Source organism: Sceloporus occidentalis, unplaced genomic scaffold (genome assembly GCF_023333645.1).
Source record: "Sceloporus occidentalis isolate IW3139 unplaced genomic scaffold, rSceOcc1.0.p SCAF_44, whole genome shotgun sequence".
NCBI lineage: Eukaryota > Metazoa > Chordata > Lepidosauria > Squamata > Phrynosomatidae > Sceloporus > Sceloporus occidentalis.
The window spans coordinates 2,892,011-2,915,356 of NW_028317024.1; the positions used below are offsets into that span (position 1 = coordinate 2,892,011).

Sequence of the window (23,346 nt, forward strand, 5' to 3'; positions counted from 1 at the left end):
GGTTTTTTTTCCCCACACTATGTTGTAAAAATAATGATTACTAAACACAGGTTAGATTAAAAAATACATTTATGGAACATTTTTTGCAAATTACAAACAGCTAGTGTTAGACCATGATTACATTTCTCGCAGCATATCAACCAACATGTAGTAGTAAAAATCATTGTTAATACAAAAGCCAATAATCCTATTGTACCCATGCCGTCAAATCAACATATACAGGGTCAACATTCACTTTTTGGAGTATAGAGGGGCAGGGGCTGTTCATTGGAATCTATTTATAAAAGGTTAGATATTTTATGAGACATTGGCTCATTACCTATGTTTCTTTTAAAAATGTAATTACAAATGTATCAAAGGAATAAATGAACAAAAAATCCAAATACATCATTTTGGTCATGAATGCGTTTTAAAGAGTTCTTAATAATGACTCACTTTGTGTGAACTGCAGTATGTTATTTTATTGTATAGTCGGTTGCGATTCATATAGATTTGTTTCAAAAAGGGTTTGGAGGTTTGGGAAGTCCTGTCTTATTAAGGTGGTATGTTTGAATGGGATAGACTAGCTGGTTGTAAACAGAAAGTTGAGCCAATCTAAAGATGAGAGGCAATGTGACTTTATCATTGTGTATGAGACCAACGGTTGGCAAGGCAGCAGTGGCTTTCATTATTATATTAGTATCCCATAAAGAGAGTGGAAATGTTAGAGGAAGGAAACTGAGGGAGCCGTGCATCGAACTGGTCCAGTAGTTGGGATGTTGAACCAGTAGGAGATAAATGTGGAGAGGAGGAAGGTGGGGCTGGTACATCAGGAAGAAAGGATGCTTACATCTCCTAATCTAGAGCTATGGATGAAAGGAGCTGTAAGGGCGGCGGTGTCAGATAATGCCGGACAGGTTTCTATTGAATGAGAGCAATTTACGTTGTTAGATATAGAGAGATTGTGCACAGCTATGACAGCCACGCACAAGTCTTATCAGTAATGGCCAGCACCTTCTGTACCATATGAATGTAGTTAAGAAACGCAACCAAGCATGTGGATTTGGCAACCTTTTGGTACAAGATGCTTTGTAAAATACGGGTATTTATTTTCTTTATTTACCCTTGCAGATGATTGACAGAATGTGTGTCAAAGTTCAAGACCACCTTAACTCTTTGAGAAACTGTGGCATAGATTTTGTTATGGAAGATGTGAAATCCGCTGAGAGGCTCATGCGAGATGCCAAGAATTCAAAAACGGTATGCTTTACATTATCATTGTTCTTACACATGATCGCTGTTATGGGCCAAATATTTCAACTACGTGCTGTTTCTCGTTTTAGCTTTTGCCTAATTTGTATCACCTTGGTGGTGCTGCATGGGCTGGAGCCAATAATTTGCCTAGTCCCATTCAAGAAACCTTGGAGTCTATGGCAGGAGAAGTCACCAGAGTTGTGGATGAACAATTAAAGGTACCATTTATATGTTCATTTTTATTATTATTTTGTAAAGCTTTTTATTTTTTTGCAGTTCATCCATAGTTTTTTGGGGGGCTAATGTGGAATACATTTTAAATTGAAATATTGCTACCCAGTATGAGTAAATGAAAACCTACATGACAATATAGTATGGGCTGACAGGTGAAGCCACGGAAGCCTTCCTGGTTTTCTGTCAGTAGTGGTGCAGAAAAAAAGAATAAAGAACAGAATTTCACATTATCTTAAGTATATTTTTAAAAAAAGATTCTTACGATCAACATATACATCATTCAGTTAATTTAAGAAGGAATATGCAAAGGAACTCTGGGGTAAACAAAAGCAGTTTCTCCAGATGTTTCTTTCCTTTTCTGGATCCGCAACATATATGTTTGTAATGTTTTTATTCTGTATATCACTCCATAAAGTGTTATGATGTCATTCCTATAAATTACATTACCCAAGACTCAATTCTCTGTTTATTGAAAAAATAATATATAGTACATTGGTAAATTGGTATAATGGTCATTTCAGTACACATCAGGCATGAAACATAAAAAAAAACATCCCACAGAAAAATGACGTTTACATTTCACGGCTCGTACAGCAACCCAAACATACATTACAAAAAATGGCTTATTCATAAACTGAACAGGGGGGTTCACCTCCATACAATTCCCCACTATTTATATAATTAACAAAATAGTTTAATTATACTAAAGATCTTTTCTATCAATAATCTACCGAATTATGAGCTTTACTAATGAAATGGTTGGTGTGTTGGATCTAGCACCATTTTAAACTCAAGCTTGGACTAAGGCTTTATAAAATTATAGATTTGGGTCGCATTATATCTGGCCCCTGCAGCATTTATATGGATCCTTGATGAAGAGCTTCTTCAAAGTAATGCAAATACCCTTTCCCCTTGTATAAATGAAAATGTGCGCCTTCAATTATTTTTGATTGTTCAGAATAATCGCAGACCTCTTTCTCCTTTCCGGATCCTAGCGATTTCACCAAAGCTATAAACAGTCTGTGTACTTGAAAGAGACATGAGTCGACTACAAACTAGATACTGCTTTGCATTTCTTGTGGGGGAAATAACAGTTCATGCCACTGCTGTGGTTTATACTGAAGCATATATGTTTTAGATACCTTCATTGGCTATATTCAGAGATGCATATTATTCTTTGTCCCCCCCTTAACGTGGAGTAAGCCTGAGGCTAAATATAGTATTCTTCATCTATCTCTGTTTTATTCTTTATTAGGTGTATTCAAAGAATGTATGGTTTATTCATTCTTCTGTATTGTATATTTATTTCAAATCGAATTTTCTTCATTGGTTTTGATGAAGGTTGAGTGTTTAGTCTTGCCTTTGCTTTCTAAACCTATTTTTGAGATTGTATAGAGTGTTTGGTAGGGGTAAGAAAATACCTTTACTGGAATTTGAAGACCCCAAGCGTGATGGGTATTTACTTGGGGAACAGAGGTGGTGTATCTAGAATATGTTCTGGATCTGGTCATTTCATCCTGATATGGAAAGTGTCAGCTCTATTTTAAGGATCGAAAGCTCTCATTATTTTTGCCTTCCTATCCTTGTCTCCAAGGAATAGAAACATTCTAGATTGCCTGCTTTCCAGATTACTGGTCCGCTATTGGAGATATTACAAATTTATATGCACACGGATCATGCTTCACATATATACCAAGGGTACCAATGAAAGGGGGTGGTCCTGTCTTCTTGATATCTCCACTGAAGAGAAAAGTACATATTTATTGGCAGCCAAAGGGGAAATTTTTGATTTTATGATCACTTACAACATTGTACCATCGTTCTTCTCAGAAACTGAGGGGTTGTTGCTACCTTGAGATCACAATGCGATTTTCGTTGCTTTTTTAACAGCAAATGCTCGAATCCATGGTGGATGCTGCAGAGGCTCTCTGTCCCAACGTTACGAAGAAAGCCCACATTCGTCAGGATCTGATCCAGGCCAGCACAGAGAAAATCTCCATTCCTCGCAATTTTGTAAAAAATGTACTGCTTGAGCAGTCAGGAATAGATATTCTTAATAAAATAAGGTACGTTTTTGTGTAATAGGTGAGAAGTCTGAAAAGAGCAAATTCTTATTTCATAATGGCAACTGTAACAGTAGTGTGTTCAAAATCTTCAGACAGACTGATAAATAATATATCGCGTGTCTACTGCTGCAGCAGTCTACGATAGTCCTAGCGGCAGATAAACACTGATCTGATATTATGAATGGAGCAGAATGCGGTAATTACTAAACCCTGTCTTTTTAGTGTACCTTGAGGGCTGGGTTTTGAATCGCCAAATTAGACGACACATGCTATGATGTGCTGTCACTGTCATAACATCTCTTAATGTTATGAAAACTGCTTTGATCGGAGTACATTTGCATCCAGTGTTTGCCTTAAGGAACATTACAACCAGTAACCCACCACTGCAGTAATGCATTATTACCACCTCTGAAGCATTTTGGTCTAACTTTTTATATAGTTCTTTGAGAACAAATATACTGCACCCCCCCCACACACACACACACATACACATTTTTTTCAGTTTTAGATTGTAATATGTATTTGCAGTTTAATTTACAAACACTTTTTAATTTGCCTTGCTGCTATCTAAACACTGTTGTGACTTTTAGAATTGTATAATGCTGATAAACTGATGCCCAGCACACAGTCTGAGCTCCTAGAAAGGAGGAAAGAGATACAAAGGGGCAATCTGCCTTTAGTAAAGAAGCCCAGCGGCTGCCACCACTTTAGATGTATGCAGAATAAACTATTCCCTGACACACACACACACACGCACACACGCGCGCACACACGCACACCTGGATGCAAGGACCAGCTTTGTAGAAGATTCAATGTGCCATCTATGCAAATGTCATTCTAATAATGGGATCATTCTAATAGTGTGTCACACACTTTTGATCCTAAATGGGAGCTAAAGTTATTTTACTGATTGGATTAGGTTTAATTCAACGTGTTTGATGTATAGCACCTTCTGCCCCGATAGAAAAAGCACCATTATTCTCCTACCTACCCTTAGAATACCCCAAAATAGAATAATTCCATGCGACTTTTTAGTAGAATAGAAATGTTAGTTCAGTTTTGAAAAGAATTATGACAATGGCCATGTAGGCCATCATGTGTACCGATAACAAAAAATGTCAGCTATGATTCTACGTTACTTCTAATAATGGCGTCATATAAACCCCTACTAAAAAATAATACAAATAAAGATATTTATATTTCCTATGCAAAGTAACCATCAAGGCTCTGCTGATAAGAAAAGCTGCAGAGTTTCTGCTTAGCAATGTCTTCTCCATTCCACGCGCTTCTCATACATCTACAGTGACAACTGGCACTAATGAACATTTACTGTACGAAGTGCCTGTCCAGTTCACTTAAGTGGACCTTTTATCACTTGAAATCCCGGGTTCAAAATGTATAATCTTGAAAGCTGCTGCTTTATCAGAGTGAACACAAATGTGAAGACCCTCTCCATTCCTGTTGGGGTTCCCTAAACCCATTGAAAACAATGCATTTTGAGCCCGTACATGTACGGGCTTTGTCAATAAGGGGTTAATAGTGTATTTTGAATCCTCAGTTTAATTTCCAAGATCATTTGACATCTGTGTTTAAAAGGAGCTCAACGAGCAAGTTAGGATATTCCACAAGGAATGAAAATATTTCACTTGCATCCTCTGTTGGTTGTTGAATTTCACATATGTCAGTATTTGACAGGTAACGGCAGCCACATAATGTAATATAAAATACATTTAGTATAGAGATCCAGATATATAACCATGCCTACTTTATGCTCTCTTATATTGCATGCATGTGGGGATGAGAAGCCACTGCATAATCAAATCTAAGAACTAATACCTGTTTGCAGGGAGATCCTACTTGGTGTTCCAGTGGTGCAGATATCTGTTACAAAAAAGCACAGTTACCTCCTGACAGGCCGCAGGTGGGAGAACTCAAGAAAGAGAGGGTGCTGTAGTAGGGCCCTCAGCAACTTGTTAACCCAAGCAGCTGCTTAGGTCACCTATATGATTAGGCTGGCTCTGTCTGCTGCAGCCTGCTGCCACCTGGAACTGCCTAAAAATATGCCACTAAGTCTGGGCTGGGCCCAAACTGTTCCCACATATTGTCCGAAATACCTTGGTATGTCCCTTTCAGCATAGCAAGACGTTTTGGACAATGCTATGCTTCCAACATTGTGGGAACAGTTTGTGGAAGGCCCTTTTCTATTCAACCATGACTGTGCCCCAGTGCTGAAAGCAAGGTCCATAAAGACATGATTGGGTGAGTTTTATGCTGAAGAACTTGTAAATGCATGAATATATATATATATATATATATATATATATATATATATATATAAATAAATATCTGGGATTAGGTGAGCTAAACTGAATCTGTTTGTTATCTTGTATATTTCCTTAACAGTGAAGTCAAACTGACTGTAGCCTCTTTCCTTTCTGACCGCATTGTCGATGAAATCTTAGATGCTCTTTCCACCAGCCATCATAAACTGGTGAGTACGCAAATCCTGCAGTACTTAATACCTGGACATCTTGTGTTTAGCTTTTTTCTTTTGTGAGGTTTGTTCCCAAATTCAGTCATTTTATGATGTGGAAAATCTTGCAATAAACTGAGTTTTGGTAAAATAAGATATAGGTTGTAGGTCATTGTAACCTCCTTAGTCATCTTAAATGATGTTTGATGGTATTACCTATGTGAACCAGGGATTTTTCATCATTTAATGGGAGCGTTCTAAATTCTCGATTTAATGCCGTAAAATGTCATTGCATCCCTTCTGTGCAGCTCCCTAGGCCGGGTTTTGGAGGATAGCACCTTTGGGATGTTGTACTTGGGTAGTATGCGATGATTCATGTTAAGAAAGTCACACACCGGCTCCGATGCTTTCAGACAGGAGATCCTGTGGGAATAGCTGCAGAGGGCTTTGTGCTTGTGTTTCAGAGCATGAATTGAATAATCTTCTACATTTTAACTTCTACCAAATACATTGTTTTCCGTTGAGCAGATAATGGCTTTTTTTATATATAGGTGTGCCCCCTTATATTAAAACCGTAATGTTTATGTCTATATTGCTTTAATATAGTCTACATCCACTTATGCCTTGATAATACATCATTTCAGCTGTATGAGAGGTATACTAGGTTAAATCAATATGTATCTGATATATGTGGTAACATGGCATCTTGCCAGACCACAGCCTTCAGGTGTGTGATGTCATAGCAATGGTTGTTGCTGACAGAATCCATTTTTTGCTAAATAACTTGTAACATTGTTCTGTTTTTGACAATCATATGAACCCCAGAGGAAGACATGAACATGTTAAAACGTCCTGTAACACTATTACTATCTTATGAGATGCTGAGGGAGCCATAGCTGTGCAGAAACTGTATCATCATAAAGTATGGCGTTAGGAAGAAATGTATTTTGATCTCATCTGTTACTATAAAGTTGCAGTCCTTTAGTAATTTGAATTTGTGAAAATATTTAGGCTGACCATTTGACTAAGCGTGGAAAGCCACTACCACATCAAGATTCTCTGGAGATAGAAACCATTGAGGAGAAGCCTACCAAGAGAACAACTATTACCATCGAAGACCTGACAGAGATGGAGCGTTTGGAGGACTTGGACACCTGCATGGTGAGAGGCGCTGCTCATTGTTCATTATCTGTCACCATCCTCACAGATGTACTCCTAGAATATGCTCTCATCAGCCAATGCAATCTCAATGCATGCGATGTACATCTAGTACATGTTATATTATAGAATATCAGTTATTTTTTCAGCTCCATGACTAAAGTGTTGGAAAAGGATAAGCTTGTAGGGTGGTCATTTTAATGAATTGGCTGTTTTTCATGTAAATTATGCTTTCATGCTGTTCCATTGGGGATACAGAAACGGTTGTAGGCAGCGCATACATTTGAAGTGATTGGCAATCTGTTTTCATTAAATGTGCTTTCTGGGGAAATAGGCGGCATGTTCATTTCTTCTCTGTCTCTCTGTATATTTATATGTTTGTGAAAAGAGTTGTCAAGATTTATAAATCTGTAGGGAAAGCAATAACACTGGTTGTAGTGTAGGTCCTTCGGAGTTGTCACACTGAGAATAAAGTGACTTATGCTGTCCCAGGTTTGGCGATTAGTATGTTTACCATAAGCATCATATGTTCTAAAATGGCTGCAATGCATCAGTGATCCTCCTATATATCTGGTAAATGCTAATTTGTTATGTCGGGGTGTATCTCAAAATCACAATTTAGAGCAGAAATGTATGGGGTTTAATAATGAAAGGGTTGAATTTAGTGCCTTAAACATAAATTAAGATTTACGTAGTCTCAAATGACCTCAGTGGTCACACTGAGGAGCTCCAAAGAACTCCTTGGTATCTGGTGATATTTTCCCCCAAGTTCGTAAACTCGGGATTTGTTGCATCGTGCCATCTGTCGTTCTGACGGTTACCACCAAATTCAGGCTAAGCCAGAGAAATTGCAAATGTACCTAGATTGAAATGTGGCACTATTTCTATGTTAAAAAGACGCATATTGAGTGGAGACATAATGAGGAAAACACCAGCTGGGCTGATCTTGTGGGTATTTGTAGAGTAAAATCATTTTCTGAGAAATTGCCTTTTTATATTAATACATGTCAGGGTTACTGTCAAATGTATAGCCTCTGTTGAGTCTGAAGCTTGAAGGGTTTCTTTCTCTTATTCCCTTGGCTACTGAAACAATATTATAGAGACCGAGGCATAGCCTCGGGGCTCACATGCTTATTCAGTTCATTAAGCCATCACACTAACAATTCCTGCAGGTATACCGGCCAGCAAGAAGACTCTCCAAAACAAACATACCAGGTTCTCTTGACCATTTGGGACATAAAGACAAAGCTAGATGTACTTTGCCAATCACACAACGAAGTAGGGGCTGACACTGTGATGCCTACTGAAAGTATGGATGTGCAAAATGCATGATGTGTGTAAATCAGCCTTTTTGTTGAAAATAGTTTTTATCCATTACTTTTTTGCGTCTATAAAACCTATAAAATAGTTTATTTCTGTCAGCCAGTGTATTTTGTCTGCATTTTTCTTTTTTAATGGGATGTAACCTATAAAGGAAAACATATTTTATATATATATATATATATATATTATATATATATATATATATATATATATATTATATATATATAATATATATATATATATATATATATATATTATTTTTTATTATTATTATTTTTTTATCATACAGCTTTTCACGGAGCTGTCCTCAATAATTCATTAATTCAGTTTTGTGAATTCCCTACAGGCTGAGAATGCAAAATTTTCTCTTTATCTTCTGGTACCCTTACGAAAGCTTGTTTTATTCATGGAAAAAAAAAAAGGCAATCCCTATCACAAAATAAATATTTAAATTAGTGAAGTGTATTATGTTTGTAGCTATTGATTATGTTAATGTATCATGCACGTCTTTGTGATTGTAGACCAATGTGTGGGATTTAGTAGTTTCTTTGTTCAGAGTTAGTAATTAAGCCAGTTTAAATAAACTAAAATATTTGAATTCATATCCAAACTTCAAAATGAACTGTGTTTTGACTTTGAATTCAGAACAAGTGGTCAGTTACCATAATCATTTGTCTTGTATATCTGTCTGAAGTGATCATCCTTTTTGAGGGTTGTCCTGATATCAAGATAGCTGAGATGGGCATTGATTCCGGGGCAATTCGCTACAGTTTAAGGCACACTGTATATAAGATATGGTGTTCTCTTATTTTGTGGAAAAATCTCTATAACCCAATGTACAATATAAATTACCTTTTTCTGTTTCACAGTTGCATTTCAGATTTAAATACTTTTGTTGTACAAATTCAATTAGTTTGGTTTATTCTACATCCGTGTACAAAGACAAAAGCTGTTACGAAAGGCATGCTGGGCCTTAGTTTTATAGTGTAATTCTAAGGCTAAATAAGGACCAGACACAATGGAAACCAACTGATAGCTGCAGCTGACTGATCCCGATTCGAGCACTTTGTCTAAAGATAGCTGTTTTTGAAACTGACTTTTTTAGTGGCGTCTTAGAAAATACAACAGAGATAACAGAATACGCAGCCGATGACATATCAAGATGTATACAACATAATACAATGATTAATGATGAAGCACATGTGACAAAACCCTGTAGCTTTAGTATGGTCCTCTAAGGAAATAAGGCTCAGGGTTTACTTAATGACTCAATAATAACGAAACAAAAATCCCCAAAATAAAATTCTAGCTCCCATTGGATCCCTCTCTGGCTATACTTTGCTGACTGACCAGCCTAAACACCCACTAACTATACCTCTCTGCCAGACCCAGCAAAGCCAGGCTCTGGAAAGCCTCTCCCAGATAACACACACCGGTCCAGACCAGGTAATGCCACACCTGGCTCAGGGATAGTCTTTTCAGGGCCTCTCCTCCCCCAACACTCTCTCCAAATCTCTCCCTTGAGGAACTTTAAATATCCATCGCCTGTACCTGAGGAAATCCCGGACTGGATCTGCTAACATCCAGTGTCTTACTAAAAATGGAGTTGGAGCATTGGCACACCTTGCTCTCCAAATGCTCAATGCAGGGACCCATACATTTAATTTGCACATAATTTGTGCATAAAAACACAAAACACCTCCTTAGGGCTGTACAGGGTCACACAAGATATAGTCAGTCTTTTCTAAGATTTTGTAAAGTGGGGAGCTCATGAGGCATATTGGTCATTGACCCCCAATTGCATTAAAAAGTACTATGGTTTGTGCTTAGCAGTGTAACTCTTGTGTCATGTACACTTCAAGTGAGGGTGTTGGAAGTTTGCAGGCTTTGATTGTGGGGTCCAGTGCATGGGGTCCTGTTATGGCAGATAGAGTGAAAATTCTCAGGTCCTTTGACAATTTAATACAGGCCTGTCATAGGAGCCATTTTTTGTTACTAATACACTCACTCACCATAGCATACTTACACACATACACACACACACACGCTAACACACACAGTAATGTAATCACACATACACACTTTGTTTGTAACTCTACCTTTTGTTGGCTCAGGACAGCTCTTTTGCTGCCTGCTCCCCCGCCGTCCTTACACGCCGCTTGCGTCCAAGCGCTGGGAAAGCAGGGAATGCAGTCCAGCAGTATGCCAGGATAAGGGCCCCAGCTGCAGTATACCAGTAAGAAAAGTGGAAAGCTCAGATATCATTAAATCATCATTTGTGCAGGGTCCTGACTAGAAGAATAATTCATCAAGTGGTGACTGTGAAGGGTGGAAGAGCAGAGAAAATCCATCCAGCACACAAATCAATAAACAGTTATTCACTGACGCATTATATCACATATCATTTGTAAAGGATTTTGGAATAGGGTATATAAAACTAACTTGATAATACAGTATATTCAGACTAACCCAAGTCATTCAGTGTTTACAAAGGTGTGTGTATATATGTGTGTGTGTGTCCCCCCATATTAATATATTTCCTTATAACAACATCATTGTGGAAGAAAGAGGGGTGGGCAACATTTTTAGTAGCGGGACAGAAGTTTAGGTTTCTTTAGTTGCTAAGGCCAATGTAAGGGTGCTATGGATAATGCATGGGACAGGGACTCCTGAGTACCCAGCTCATGTCCTATACTATGCTTTAATCAGGGACATATTGGGTACTATGCATGTGTTACTTTTATAAACAGGGGCTTATCATTAACAGCCTTCATACACCTATAAGATCTGTTTGCTCTTCCCAAAAAATAAATTTTACAGTTCTCTATACTAAATAAACCCACGTAACTGTATTTCCAAATTAAATGAAGCAATATGAATGTATTAAAAAACAACAAAAAAAACACCCTATGTTTGTACCGTGGGGGAAAGTGTCCTAACTTCCTGTTCTGGTGATCTGCATGTTTTTCTCTCACCTTTAGTTGCTGATTGTTGTTTGGCGCAGGCAGCATTTACAACAGTCGGCGAGGATAGGGGAGAGAACTTTAGGACAGCAAATCTATTAGATAACTGTCTCCCTCACTTTCAGACACAGCTGTCCGCAACCATGAGATAGAGACGTTAAAATGTCTCCAAACCTCTTACATTGATTGCCAAACGAAAGACAGAAGTTTTAGGCAGTAACAATTTATTTAGTTATGCTCCTCTTAAGTTACAGAAGAAGCCAAGGGAACATCCACGCTTCCCTACCTTTTAGTCTACATCTTTCTTTTGTTGTTATAGTCATATTAGGATGCACCTGCTTTTATCTTAACTGTATTTCATATCAGACAAATCTCACAAAGCACATACTGTCTATTTGCTTGTCTAGTAAGACCGCAGTATGGATGAAAGTGCATTATTGTCTTTTTGTCCCTTTCTGACTTTAACTAAAGCTTCCTTTGTTTATTTTTCCTTTTCTTTTGTTTTTGCAGCTTTTTAACTTTCCTCTGCTTATTAGAAATGTTTTGCTTCTTTTTTTCTTTTTATTCACACCCTGTCTCTTTCTTTCTGCTGCATGGAGACTCTCTGCTGTAGAAGTGTAAGTATTTTAGCTTTCCGTTTCTCTTCTTTCTCTTTTATATTTCTGTGTTTTGCTTTAACTTTCCACTGCATGTCTGTTTTTTCTGAGTGATTTCAGCAGCCATTGATGCTATAAGGTGGTCACTGCTTGTGTACGTTGCCATAAAAGCATTGGACAGCTGGTGGACCTTAATCTATAAAGGTGATAACGTTTTCCCGACCCTGAGTTAGGAAAATACAAGCCATAAGTAATGTACTTTAGGTACATTCTTGCATGGCTGCAGTCATTGTAAGTTTTGCTCAGATGTAAAAGGTTGATCTGTGTAGGTTCAGAGATTACAGACTGCAACCGGGCTGAGCATTGAATACAATAATATACTTCAAAACAATGGATGAAAGCGAGAGAGTCAAAGGATGTCTGTGCCAGAACACCAGTTTTTCTACATACAGTATGCATGCTGGTGGTGGTGAGCATCAGCATAGGACATCAGCAATAACCCACGTCCCTCTGTTGCTCTTTCCTTCTATGATGTGACACTTTTCTAGGCGCTCAAGTTGTTTGCTGGGTATGAGTGTATTGCAGTGTTATAAAGCCCTAAAATTCACAATAGTTATGAACATTAACAAAGGAAAATGTCTAAATACAATTATAACATTTATAAATCTAATTGTTGAAATAAATCACATTATTTATCTTCGAAATGCCAAGCTTAAGAAGCCTTGCTGCCTAGCCATGCGTCCGGCCACATTCACGCTTGTGTGAAAGCCTGTGCTTACACAAACTTAACTCCCCAGCTGGTACTGCCCCATGAGGGCACCTGACCTAATCCTCACAGCCGTCGGGCACTCTAGGCCAGGGGCGTCCAACATGCGGCCCGCTGGCTCGTCAGCCGGGGCAACCGAACTTACGCGGGCCGCACCTCGAGCCCTGCTACTTACCTGTGGGAGGGTCTTCTGTACTGCATAGAGGAAGCGGACCTAGCAGAGTTCACGTGACATCACATGACTCTGCTCCAGTCCTGCTTCCTCTGTTCAGTACCAGAGAACGCAAAGGGAGACCGCGCCCTCTTGCTGAAGTCTGTGAGCTGCATCGAGGAACAGTGCAGGTAAGGGGGTGTGGAGAGTGTTTGAATGAGTATGCGTGATTGAGGGAATTAATCTGTGAATGAATGAGTATATGAATGAATGAGTGTGTGTGTGTGTGTGTGTGTGTGTGATAGCATGGATGTGTAAGTGCTGCAACCTAGGCATGATGGGACTGTGATTGCTGTTAGCAATCACACTCCTATCATGCCAAGTCAGCCAGTACATGCTGAAACCTAGCTAGCTGCCCCCCTTGTGTATTGATGCTGCAAGCAGTGTGGGGTCTACACATCACTTACAGCCACCCTGTACCAGCATGTACTGGCTGACTTGGCATGATAGGAGTGTGATTGCTCACAGCAAGCACAGTCCCATCATGCCTAGGTACCAGCATTTACTGGTTGCCTGACTATGATAGGAGTGTGATTGCTGTGAGCAATCACACTCCTATCATGCCAAGTCATATTGCTAATTTTTTTGTCCAATTGTGGTGTGTTTCCTACTTTTATTAAAAATGTGAGTTTTTATTATTATTTATAAAGGTGGGGGGTCATTTTTGGTTTTGGCTAAGTGAACTGTGAATGTTTTGGTCCAGAATTTTCATTTTGGTGCATCCCTAGAATAAATAGAAGTATTTCATTTTTAATTATCCTGAATTTGTAGTCACAAACCTTTCTAGGCCCAGAAATCAGTGAGAGGAAGAGTAAAGGTTTTGTGTCATTTACTTTATTTTAATCTGCATATTTTATTAAAGGCCATATTTTCTCACAGTGAAAAATGAGTGCGGCTCTCGCACATATACAATTCTGATGAAGTGGCCCACTGCAGAAAAAACTTGGACGCCCCTGCTCTAGGCGATTACTTAGTTTGCTTATATGGTTGAGCCAGACTCTGATAAAATGAGTGTCTACAAGATAAAAAGAGCAGATTAGACTGAGGCTTGAGAGAAATCCTTGATGTCTATGGGACATTCCATTGAAATATCTACACAGTCTGTTGCTGCCTACCCTTTTTCTGATAAATGATATGAGTATTCCAATCAGTGCTTTCCTTACTTGTATATTGTTGTTGAAATCCCTGCTTCAATACATTCTATAACTTGTAAATATGTTTACCCCTCATCAGTGATGGTTTTCATAAGGACTGTTAATAGAACCATTTGGTTGCATCCATTAAGTAGTGACAGCAACTTCATTTTATTGATGAACTATTAGAGGCTTAAAACTTGTGTCACAGGGCGTGCATATCATTTACTCGCTGTTAAATATCTTGGTTATTGATTCATGGGGGTTCCAAACTGGACACTGATAGGTTTACCTGTTTTACCATAGAATGCCTGGGCTAGTAGACATAGCAAAACTGCTGGCTTCTAGATTTATATTTATGGTTCTAGGCATATCTGGGAACTTTCTAGGGTAGACAACTCTCTCCTCTTGGGGGATTGTCTTCATGAAGGGATGGGCCTAGCAACATGTGTTGGTAGCCTTTAGTTGATGGGAAGAGAGAGTAGAGTGGGTGGGGAAGTAAGAGTGACCAAACACCACCCGTCTGCTCGGAGGAAAAAGAAGATGACCATATAATCGCATGTTGCCAAAAGAATTATAGTTTCTTCATGAAAGTAACAGTCTAGTCCTTTTGACTAGAATGGGAGTGCTACTGAACAATATGTCTTTTTTTTTTTTACTTGAATAACTAAACAATGTTTTGGAGAAACTTAACTGTTGGTAGTAACATTACATATATAAGATGATGATGGTACATCACAAACTCGTATGGGACATGAGAGTGGAGGGAGATCTGAGAAGAAGAAAAAGATCTGTATGTCAGATGCATATTCTTGGTTTATTTGTGGTTCTTTAAACCAAATAAGCATGTTTATTAATAGATGATGCGTCATGAAAGAAGAGCAGAAAATATAAGTAGTAATGTTTTGCTGGAGTAGACTACCATGAATGGGCAATTGCATAGGTGTGATCTGAACAAAAGTCACGCTGTATCACTTTTAGCTAAAGAAGGGAGAGAGTCATACAGCTATTTTTTGGTCTGAATGTTTGGCGGCTTGCAGATAGTCTGGGTAAGAAAATCAAAGCAATCCTCAAGTGAGGCCTTACACGTTTCAAGTTGCTTAAAAGCTGTTAATCATTGTTGCCTATGATAAAGAGCTGTTTAGCAGCTTGAAATGAGTAAGTCATTTTTGTCTGTTTCTGTCCCGTTTATGAATTTAAATGTCGTGATCTCCACTTCATATGAGGATTGCTTTGGTTTTCCTGCCTGGACTACCTGCAAGCAGCCAAACACCCAGACTTGAAATAGCTATTTGTGTGGAAGAGGCATCGGCTGTCGGTTTAGTCAGACATGGTGTAAGCAGCATGGATTATAAATTACCACTTTTATACACACCAATTGTAGAAGGATATCTACAAGTGAGTCACACAGGCTGTGATCATCAACGTCAAAAGAAGCGGAGAGATAATGTGAGAATTAGTATGACCTTTGGATTTGGCAGAGGTCAAGTCATTAGATGCTTTATTCAGCAGAGTGAAGAGGTTGAATCCATACTGAAGATTCACTAAGTGCATTAGAGAAAAGTACTTTAACCAGACATCTGTAATCTACACTTATCAATAGCTATTCAATGCTAAGGAGGGGTTTCTGTCCTTTCAATTATTTGTGTTTTGAAAACAGTTTTGTTTTGACTTTTTCACATTATGTAGTTTGCGACATGTAAAAAAGAAAAATACCTAGAAATTAAGATAAAATGGAGAAAGTGTTTTAAATAACTATTTGCACGTTTTACCTCTTATTGGAGAATGATAAAATACCGAAAACGTTCGATCTGCTGTTTGCCTGCCTTAACCTTTACTTCGAAACACAAGCACTCTTTTGTATTAAATATTGTATATTGTAGAAATGCACTGGACATACAGGAAAAGTGGAATGTCTTACTAAAATGTTGCGAAATTGTTTTTAAGATCAACCTTATTTTGTATGATTTCAGATGACTCCCAAGTCCAAGAGAAAGAGTATTCACAGTAGAATGCTGCGCCCGGTGTCCAGAGCATTTGGTAAGCATACTAAACGAATGACAATGTACATTATATCTTCCAAACGTTCCTCTCTAGGACTCAAACCCTCTGTCACTCTTTGCTCAACCTTTTCTAGGAGCTCACAATATTTCAAGCAGATTTTGTTTGATCTTAAAAATTTAAATTTAAAAACCCATGTGACATTTTCTTAAACTTTGTAATGGGCTTGGATTTCAGAAATGGAATTTGATTTGGACAAAGCACTTGAGGATGTTCCGATACACATCGAGGACCCCCCATATCCCTCTCTCAAGCAGGATAAGAGGACATCTGGTGTCATTGCAGAGCTACCCTCAGAAGAAGCGAAGAAGCTGGAACATTTTACCAAACTGCGACCTAAGAGAATGAAAAAACAGCAGCCCAGCAAAGCGGGTGTAAGGATTTGGAATATAGAATGTATAATTAAACCTGATTTGCACATTATTTTGTGTTCTGGGGTCTTTTTTTCCCCCCTCCTTTTTTTGTTTGATTTTTATCTCGATTTAGCTGCATTCCTTCTTTCTTCCCTCTATTATTGTTCTTTTTGTCTTTTTTTCTGTATTTTTCATCATTTATTCCTTATGCCTTCCTTTCCAGCCTCCATCTTGCACTTCAACTTGCTTACCATTTGCTTCTGTTATTTTATATAGTATGGGTAGTTGGATTTGCTGTGTTGTAGCTTTTGTCTGAATGGTAACACTTACCAGTAAACTTTTTGTCTAAACTGCATGTTGAATAATAAAATACGATGCAATCGATCATCGATCATCAGTCATAATGTCTTCTTTTATCGATATGGAACATGTTTAAATCACAAAACTAAAGACTTGGTGATTTTCTGATTTTTAAACCTCTTTCTGTTTATTTTAGCAACTTGGAGCTGAAGCACCTTTGGATGGAGATCAGAATGGCCTCATTTCTCGAGTAGACGAAGGTGTAGAGGAGTTCTTTAGCAAGAAAGTGACGAGGATGGAAGGAAAGTATGTGGAAAACACAGCATAAAAGTTTAATCATGTAGCTGTGTTGTAGATCTGTTTGCCAAATAAACTGGGAGGAGGAAGGAAGATACGCATCAATTCTCATGTATTATCCAAGATGGGCTACCAGCCTCAAAAAGAACTACGTAATGGATTGACGGAGACATTGAAGGTCTAACAGAATTCGCCATACCCTCCAGTGATATTGGTTCAGCTTATTGTCTGAGCTGCTGTTATTCTTTTTACACTGCTTCCGTTTAGATTAGGACTAGAAATGGTTGAGTCAATGACTACAAAGAAATATTTTCTATGCCGCAAGATTAATTTCCGGATTGGTAGATTACACATCCAAAAGTGAAGTTCTAAAGCATCTCTCCCACTGGATTCACCCTGCTCCCTTTTATTTATTTTTGCTCTCTCTCCTCCACCCATAGATTTATTCACTAAATCAGGAGTTTTCACAAGAGTCCGCGGAATTTATTTGGCAAAAAAGGCCAAGATGCCAGCTGCGTACCGTGTATGCAATGGCACTTTGGGGTGTCCTTTTTGGATAAACCCTTTTCTGTGGTACAATGGAGGCTGTCAATCAGTTCCTGAATGCAATAATGCTTTTGACAGACATTCAACTTTCCTTAACAGGATATCTGTCAAGATCTAGGTTCTGCTTTTCATGTTATGAGGAACTACACAACCCAATTGCTTATAAGCATCCATCAGAATGTCTGTTATTATATAATTACTATTATTTATGTAGCACCCCTCAAACTGCATTTTACACGTTGCATGGGGTATAGACAAACAGGGACAAACTCCTACCAAGGGTAGAGATCCCTTCATGCAAGTTAATGATCATGGATAATATCATATGTAATATAATCTGATTTTGTTACTGGTGAATCATTTAAATTAATATTTAATGAAATGGACACTTGTGGATAATTCTGTATGTTTTGGGACAGGAAACATTCATTCAGAAGTGGAGATTCTCAGGATGTTGGTGAGGGAGATGAGAAGAAGAGGAGGGACTCTAAGAAGAGCGGCTTTCTTAACTTAATAAAATCCAGAAGCAAATCCGATCGTCCTCAGACTGTTCTCGTGACTGAAGAGCCCTCTTCACCTAAAGTCTCTGTTAAGGCAGCTGTGCCAGAGGCTTCAAAGAAAGAGAGGGTCTCTGAGAACAATGGAACTGTAAGTACCAGCACAAGTGCCGGCAGCAGCACAGAGCGACTAGAGGAGGTAAAAACACCGGACTCTATAGAGGAGAACTTACAGCCTGAAGATTCTACTAAGCCTGAGAGCAAAAGCAGCCCCCAGTCAGGAAGGAGGCTTGGTGTCCAGGTGATGGGAAGCGGATTGCTGGCTGAAATGAGAGCCAAGCAGGAAAAAAGAGCAGCTAATAAAGTAAGGACTTTAGGTGTGGAGTGTGTGTACATATATATATACATACATACATACATACATACATACATACATATATATATATATATATATATATATATATATACATACATACATACATACATACATACATACATACATACATTATATATATATATATATATATATATATATATATATACATACATACAGAGGTAAAATATACGAAATGAAAAAAGAAAAAGAAACATTCTGATTTGAATGTAAAATGGAGTATAATAAAATAGAATCATTGCACAAACATATAGTATTTTATGAATATGTAATAAGTTCCTGCATGAATAAACAATGTAAATAAGAAAACTGGAAGGGAAATGTAGTGCAATACTGTGTGAATAGAGTGAAAAATATATAATTTAAAGCCGCACTCTGCAGAGCAGCTACAGATACCTGGAATCAGGTAGATCTTATAGAGATCAAGACATCGGTGTCAGAAGTTTGCAAATTTGAAAAAACAGAACATATTCAATCTATTAAATTTCAGGAGTGAGACTAAGCAGAGGGAGTGGTGGCAACATTAAATAGAGCCGTCTCGTCCAGCGATCCAGTAATAAAGGATGAACCAAAACACTTTGGGGTACAATATGTTTCATGTGCGCTCTCCAATCTTGTCCAAAATACATTTACTGAAAGAGAATGTACTCCTATAAAAGGTTCACAAAAAGGATCCAGTCATCACAGGATCCATGTCATCTAAAGTTGTTTGTACGCTATAAATCTTGGCCTTTATATGTAGAAAAGCAATAAAACACTCCCAAAAAGCTGCAGGCAATGGCCCAAAATCTTTAATTCAGGCCAGCCCAGGGGGGATTTGCCTTGTGCCCTTGACAGCCCACACTTTGAGACTAGGGTTTTTCCTAATCTCTGTTTCCAGACTATGAATTATAAACTCTTGCAGACCTGTACAGAGACCATGTCTAAAACAAACAGTTTATTCAGTGACGTATTCAGTTATTTCACTTGCTCCCATCTCATCTTTGTTTACTCGGCGGCCTGTTTGTAAGGCAAATAGCCAAGGTACACATTTACACTTCCTGTTGTATAAGTGTCTTTGTTGGCCTTGTAAATTGTGTACAGTACAGTTTGGCAACTTTAGTTAACGGACCGGTTGCAGAACTAACCTTGGCCCTCTGATAGAAGCAATGTTATGATTTGGGAACTTAATTCCCATTTATAAGCAAAATAGTAGTACTTGGTACTACGTTTCAAGTGCAAACAATTGAGACGGCAGTGCTCAAGAAGTTCTGCTGGAGAGTTGTGGCTTCTACTCCCTGCATTCACTATGGATCATAAAGGGCCATTCCAGGGAAATATCTGTTGAGGAAATGCTGAGCTGGCCCTGCATAATGCAGACATGTCATTTAAAGAAATCTCAAGGTGTTTTTGGAAGAAAAGCTCACTGCTGTTATGTGAAGTCAGCGGGATGAAACTACAGCCCTCCTGCTAACTTCCTCGTCAATGAATAAACCCCGCAATGTTAATTGTAGGCCAGATCACTCGCTTATTAACAGCCCCACCTAGTGGTCAGATATATGTAGTTTGCAGATGGTCAGCACTGGGGTTTATTCACTAGCGTAAGTCAAGTGAAAGTTGGAATTTGAGTTTGTAGAAGAGTTGTAGTTTTAACTTACCAGCTTCACATTACATTACCATTGAGGTCAGCTGGCACTGTATAATATATAAATAAATCAGTGAGATCTCTGTTCTATGTAGCAATGCATTATTCAGGGTAAGCTTAGCCTTCTTTACAGCAGAAACTCACCAGAGTTGACCCTTCATAATGCCTAATGAATTTGGTGAGTCAAATCGCCTGCCAACTGCCATGTAAGCGAACAAACACCAAAGGTGCAGATTTGTTAGAATCTTAATGGTTAGATGTTAAAAGTGCACATTGCATGTTACATTGTTTAATTAACCTGTAGTAGAAGGCAGACGTTACCAAGACCCGTTAAATTAAGTTTACCCTGTGGTGTGTCCAAGCATGAAGCATATCATAACTGTTTCTGGTATTATATATCCCCCCAAAAACTGAAAACATCTTCAAAACTGTACAGCCCAAACAAATGTAACATTTTATTATTCGTTTGCTTACAGAAATTTGGAAATGATGTTAGTAGCAAAGACACATCCGATAGCTTGGTCACGTCAGATAAAGTGGATGGAAGTGGACCAGGTAAGTGTATGGTAACTATGGGAGAAGCTTCAGCTGCACAGCTCTCCACATGTAACTTGGCCTGGGAAGGTATAATGCATGTATGATAAAGGGGACAGAGTAAAGCACTGAGGGGCATATGTTCCACCTATGTATGATATCATGCAGTTGACATCATTTCTAATAATAAAAAATACTGATATTCCTGCCAGCACTTGATGATTCAAACTTGAGTTTTTTTTCTGGAACAAATGTTTACTTTAAGTCAGAACTAGACTAAAAGCAGTTGTTTACTTAGGATTTACGATTCGAGAGAGCTGCAATGGTAATCATGTTAGCTAGCAAGCTATGAAGAAAGTACAATTAGCTATACAACTAGGCATACATCCCACAGGAGAGGCTTGTGTCCTCATTAGCCAACAGAACAGTGGTCTGCCACATCATGTATGTATTGCATGCAGGCTGACGCAGCTTCATCAAGATGACTGATTTGTCCCTACAGGAATAACCATAAACTGTTTGTTTTTGTGTACCAGAGATTTATTTCCAAAGCATTCAGCTTGCAACAATCCATTAGAGTGTTCTTCATTAATAGGTATGATTTTTACTTTTTTCAGTTTCAAAAGAAAGCCGTTTCCCTCTGACTAAAGGAGAATCCACCAACTCTTCCCCGGAAAAAAATCTTAAAAATGAATTAAAAGCAGATGCCAGTGTACGATCCAAGAGTACTTCCAGCACCCCTACTAGTCCAAAACAACCGCTTCAGTCTTCAAAACCGTCCTTCTCAGTGCGACCTATGGTGCCTCAGAAACCCAGAAGCAGTTCGCGTACCGGTGAGTAGAACATTTTTTATTTTATACTATCCAGTAGAAATTGCTGACAATTCTGTGACTAACAAACACACTTTGTGTATAATACATATTTACGTTAGGAGGATAAAAAAGGCATGTGTCCATCAAGATCAGCTTTAACATGGATCCGGAAGGTTTCTTCTGAAGATATGTTTAGGTCCAAAGAAGGGGGTGCCTTTACATATTCAAGGGTTTTCAGGTGCAGGGATAACATTCTATCAATTTAAATATGTTTGCTTTCTTTGCCAGAACATGATGTTCTGTCACCACCTTCCCATTCGAAGTTCCAGAATTTGAGCCGAGAATTCTCACCTGGGGTTCCCATGATCGGAACTCATTCTGTTCACGATGTGTCTTCGTGGCCCCTGTATTTTAACCAGTGTTCAAGGAACAAATGTTTTCCATTAGGCATAGTTCCAATATTGTGCCTCCGATAAATTAATTTGCCATATAGCGTATGGGCATGGTACTGCCTTGTTTTAATTACTTCAAATCTTCATAATTGGGAGGATTGTTTGGAACCCCCCATTCTCCATTAAGCAGTGTTGACAGATGTTAATTATTATACCCTTATAATAATATAAGTTGTCCAAAACTCAAATCTGCGCACATTACATTTTTGTAATCAGGACCGCTAGCTGAATAAACATTGAAATTATATTCAGTTGGAATGCAATAATTCCAAAAAACAAACTCTTCCTGGTTGCAAAACGATATACCGTATTTAAAAATGGAAGTAATATAACCGTGCGCTTTACTGATGCCCTGGTATAAACCTAACTTAAAACACTGCTCATTGAGATCGCTCCTCCTGGCTGGCAACACTTCCAGGTAGAGCCCTGGGCGGGACGGCTTTTTTAATCCCGCTCCAGCACACTCCCTCTGTTTTTTTTTTTTGCCCAATCCCGCCCGCTCCCACAATGTGGGTGTTCCAATCCCGCCACATTTGTGGCCAATCACGCCCACCTCCTTACCTGAACTGCAGTCCCGCAAGGCTGCCCTCAAGTTGCTCCCTCGCAGCGTCTCTTCTGTTGCGCCCCCCAGGAACAAGGCAGAGTCACGGGAAGTGACATCACATCACGTGACTCCGTTTTGTTCCTGGGCGGAGCAAGAGAGGAGACACTGTAAGGGAGCAGCGAGAAGGCAGCCTTGCGGGACTGCGCGGGATTACCGGGACCCGCAGGTACAGTGCCTGACCGCCCGCACCCGCCCGCAGCCCAGCAAGACCGCCCGCAGCACCAGCAAGAACGCCCGCGCCCACAAGATTTTTGGAGGGACCCGCCTACCAATGCAGTCCTCTACTTCCAGGTATACTGTGCATGTGTGACGGGACCGTTCCAGCTTCCATCTTCTGCTAAGCAGGCTAAAGGGCCATCAACCAAAAAGGGGCTAAGCCAAGCCACTCTGCACCATGTCATATAGAAATAAAAAGTGTTACATATTTCGCAGCTCAAAACAGGGAAAGTTTTTTTTTTTGTTTTTTTTTTTTTAATATATATAAAAATAGTTGAACTTTAAACAAAGTGTCTTTACTGTGTGCTGCCAGTTTTATCTACCAAAATATCACCTTTCAGCAACTTGTTAAAACCCTTGTGATTTTAGCACAATTTTTAGACTGTTAAAGACCTCTCCAGGTTTAGGCTTCTCAGTGGCACCCTGACAACAGTGCCAAATTATGGTGCCAAAAAGAAAAAAACTACAGTTCTCACGTTTCTCTTTTGCAAAAAAATATG

General features: G+C 38.8%; 1 protein-coding gene across 2 annotated transcripts in view; it reads left to right on the forward strand.

Annotated features, from left to right (window-relative positions):
- LOC149289588 (F-actin-uncapping protein LRRC16A-like) overlaps window positions 1-23,346 on the forward strand; it is a 111,701-nt gene that overhangs the window by 86,503 nt on the left and 1,852 nt on the right. Inside the window, exons 25-35 of one of the 2 annotated variants that reach the window (XM_089490362.1) lie at window positions 1,111-1,239; window positions 1,323-1,451; window positions 3,358-3,533; window positions 5,937-6,024; window positions 7,018-7,167; window positions 16,130-16,196; window positions 16,395-16,613; window positions 17,077-17,176; window positions 18,133-18,574; window positions 20,705-20,783; window positions 21,380-21,595. In XM_089490362.1, coding sequence (XP_089346488.1) covers window positions 1,111-1,239; window positions 1,323-1,451; window positions 3,358-3,533; window positions 5,937-6,024; window positions 7,018-7,167; window positions 16,130-16,196; window positions 16,395-16,613; window positions 17,077-17,176; window positions 18,133-18,574; window positions 20,705-20,783; window positions 21,380-21,595 — 1,795 coding nt within the window. The remainder of the gene's footprint in view (window positions 1-1,110; window positions 1,240-1,322; window positions 1,452-3,357; window positions 3,534-5,936; window positions 6,025-7,017; window positions 7,168-16,129; window positions 16,197-16,394; window positions 16,614-17,076; window positions 17,177-18,132; window positions 18,575-20,704; window positions 20,784-21,379; window positions 21,596-23,346) is intronic. The other variant, XM_089490363.1, reaches the window with a different exon arrangement.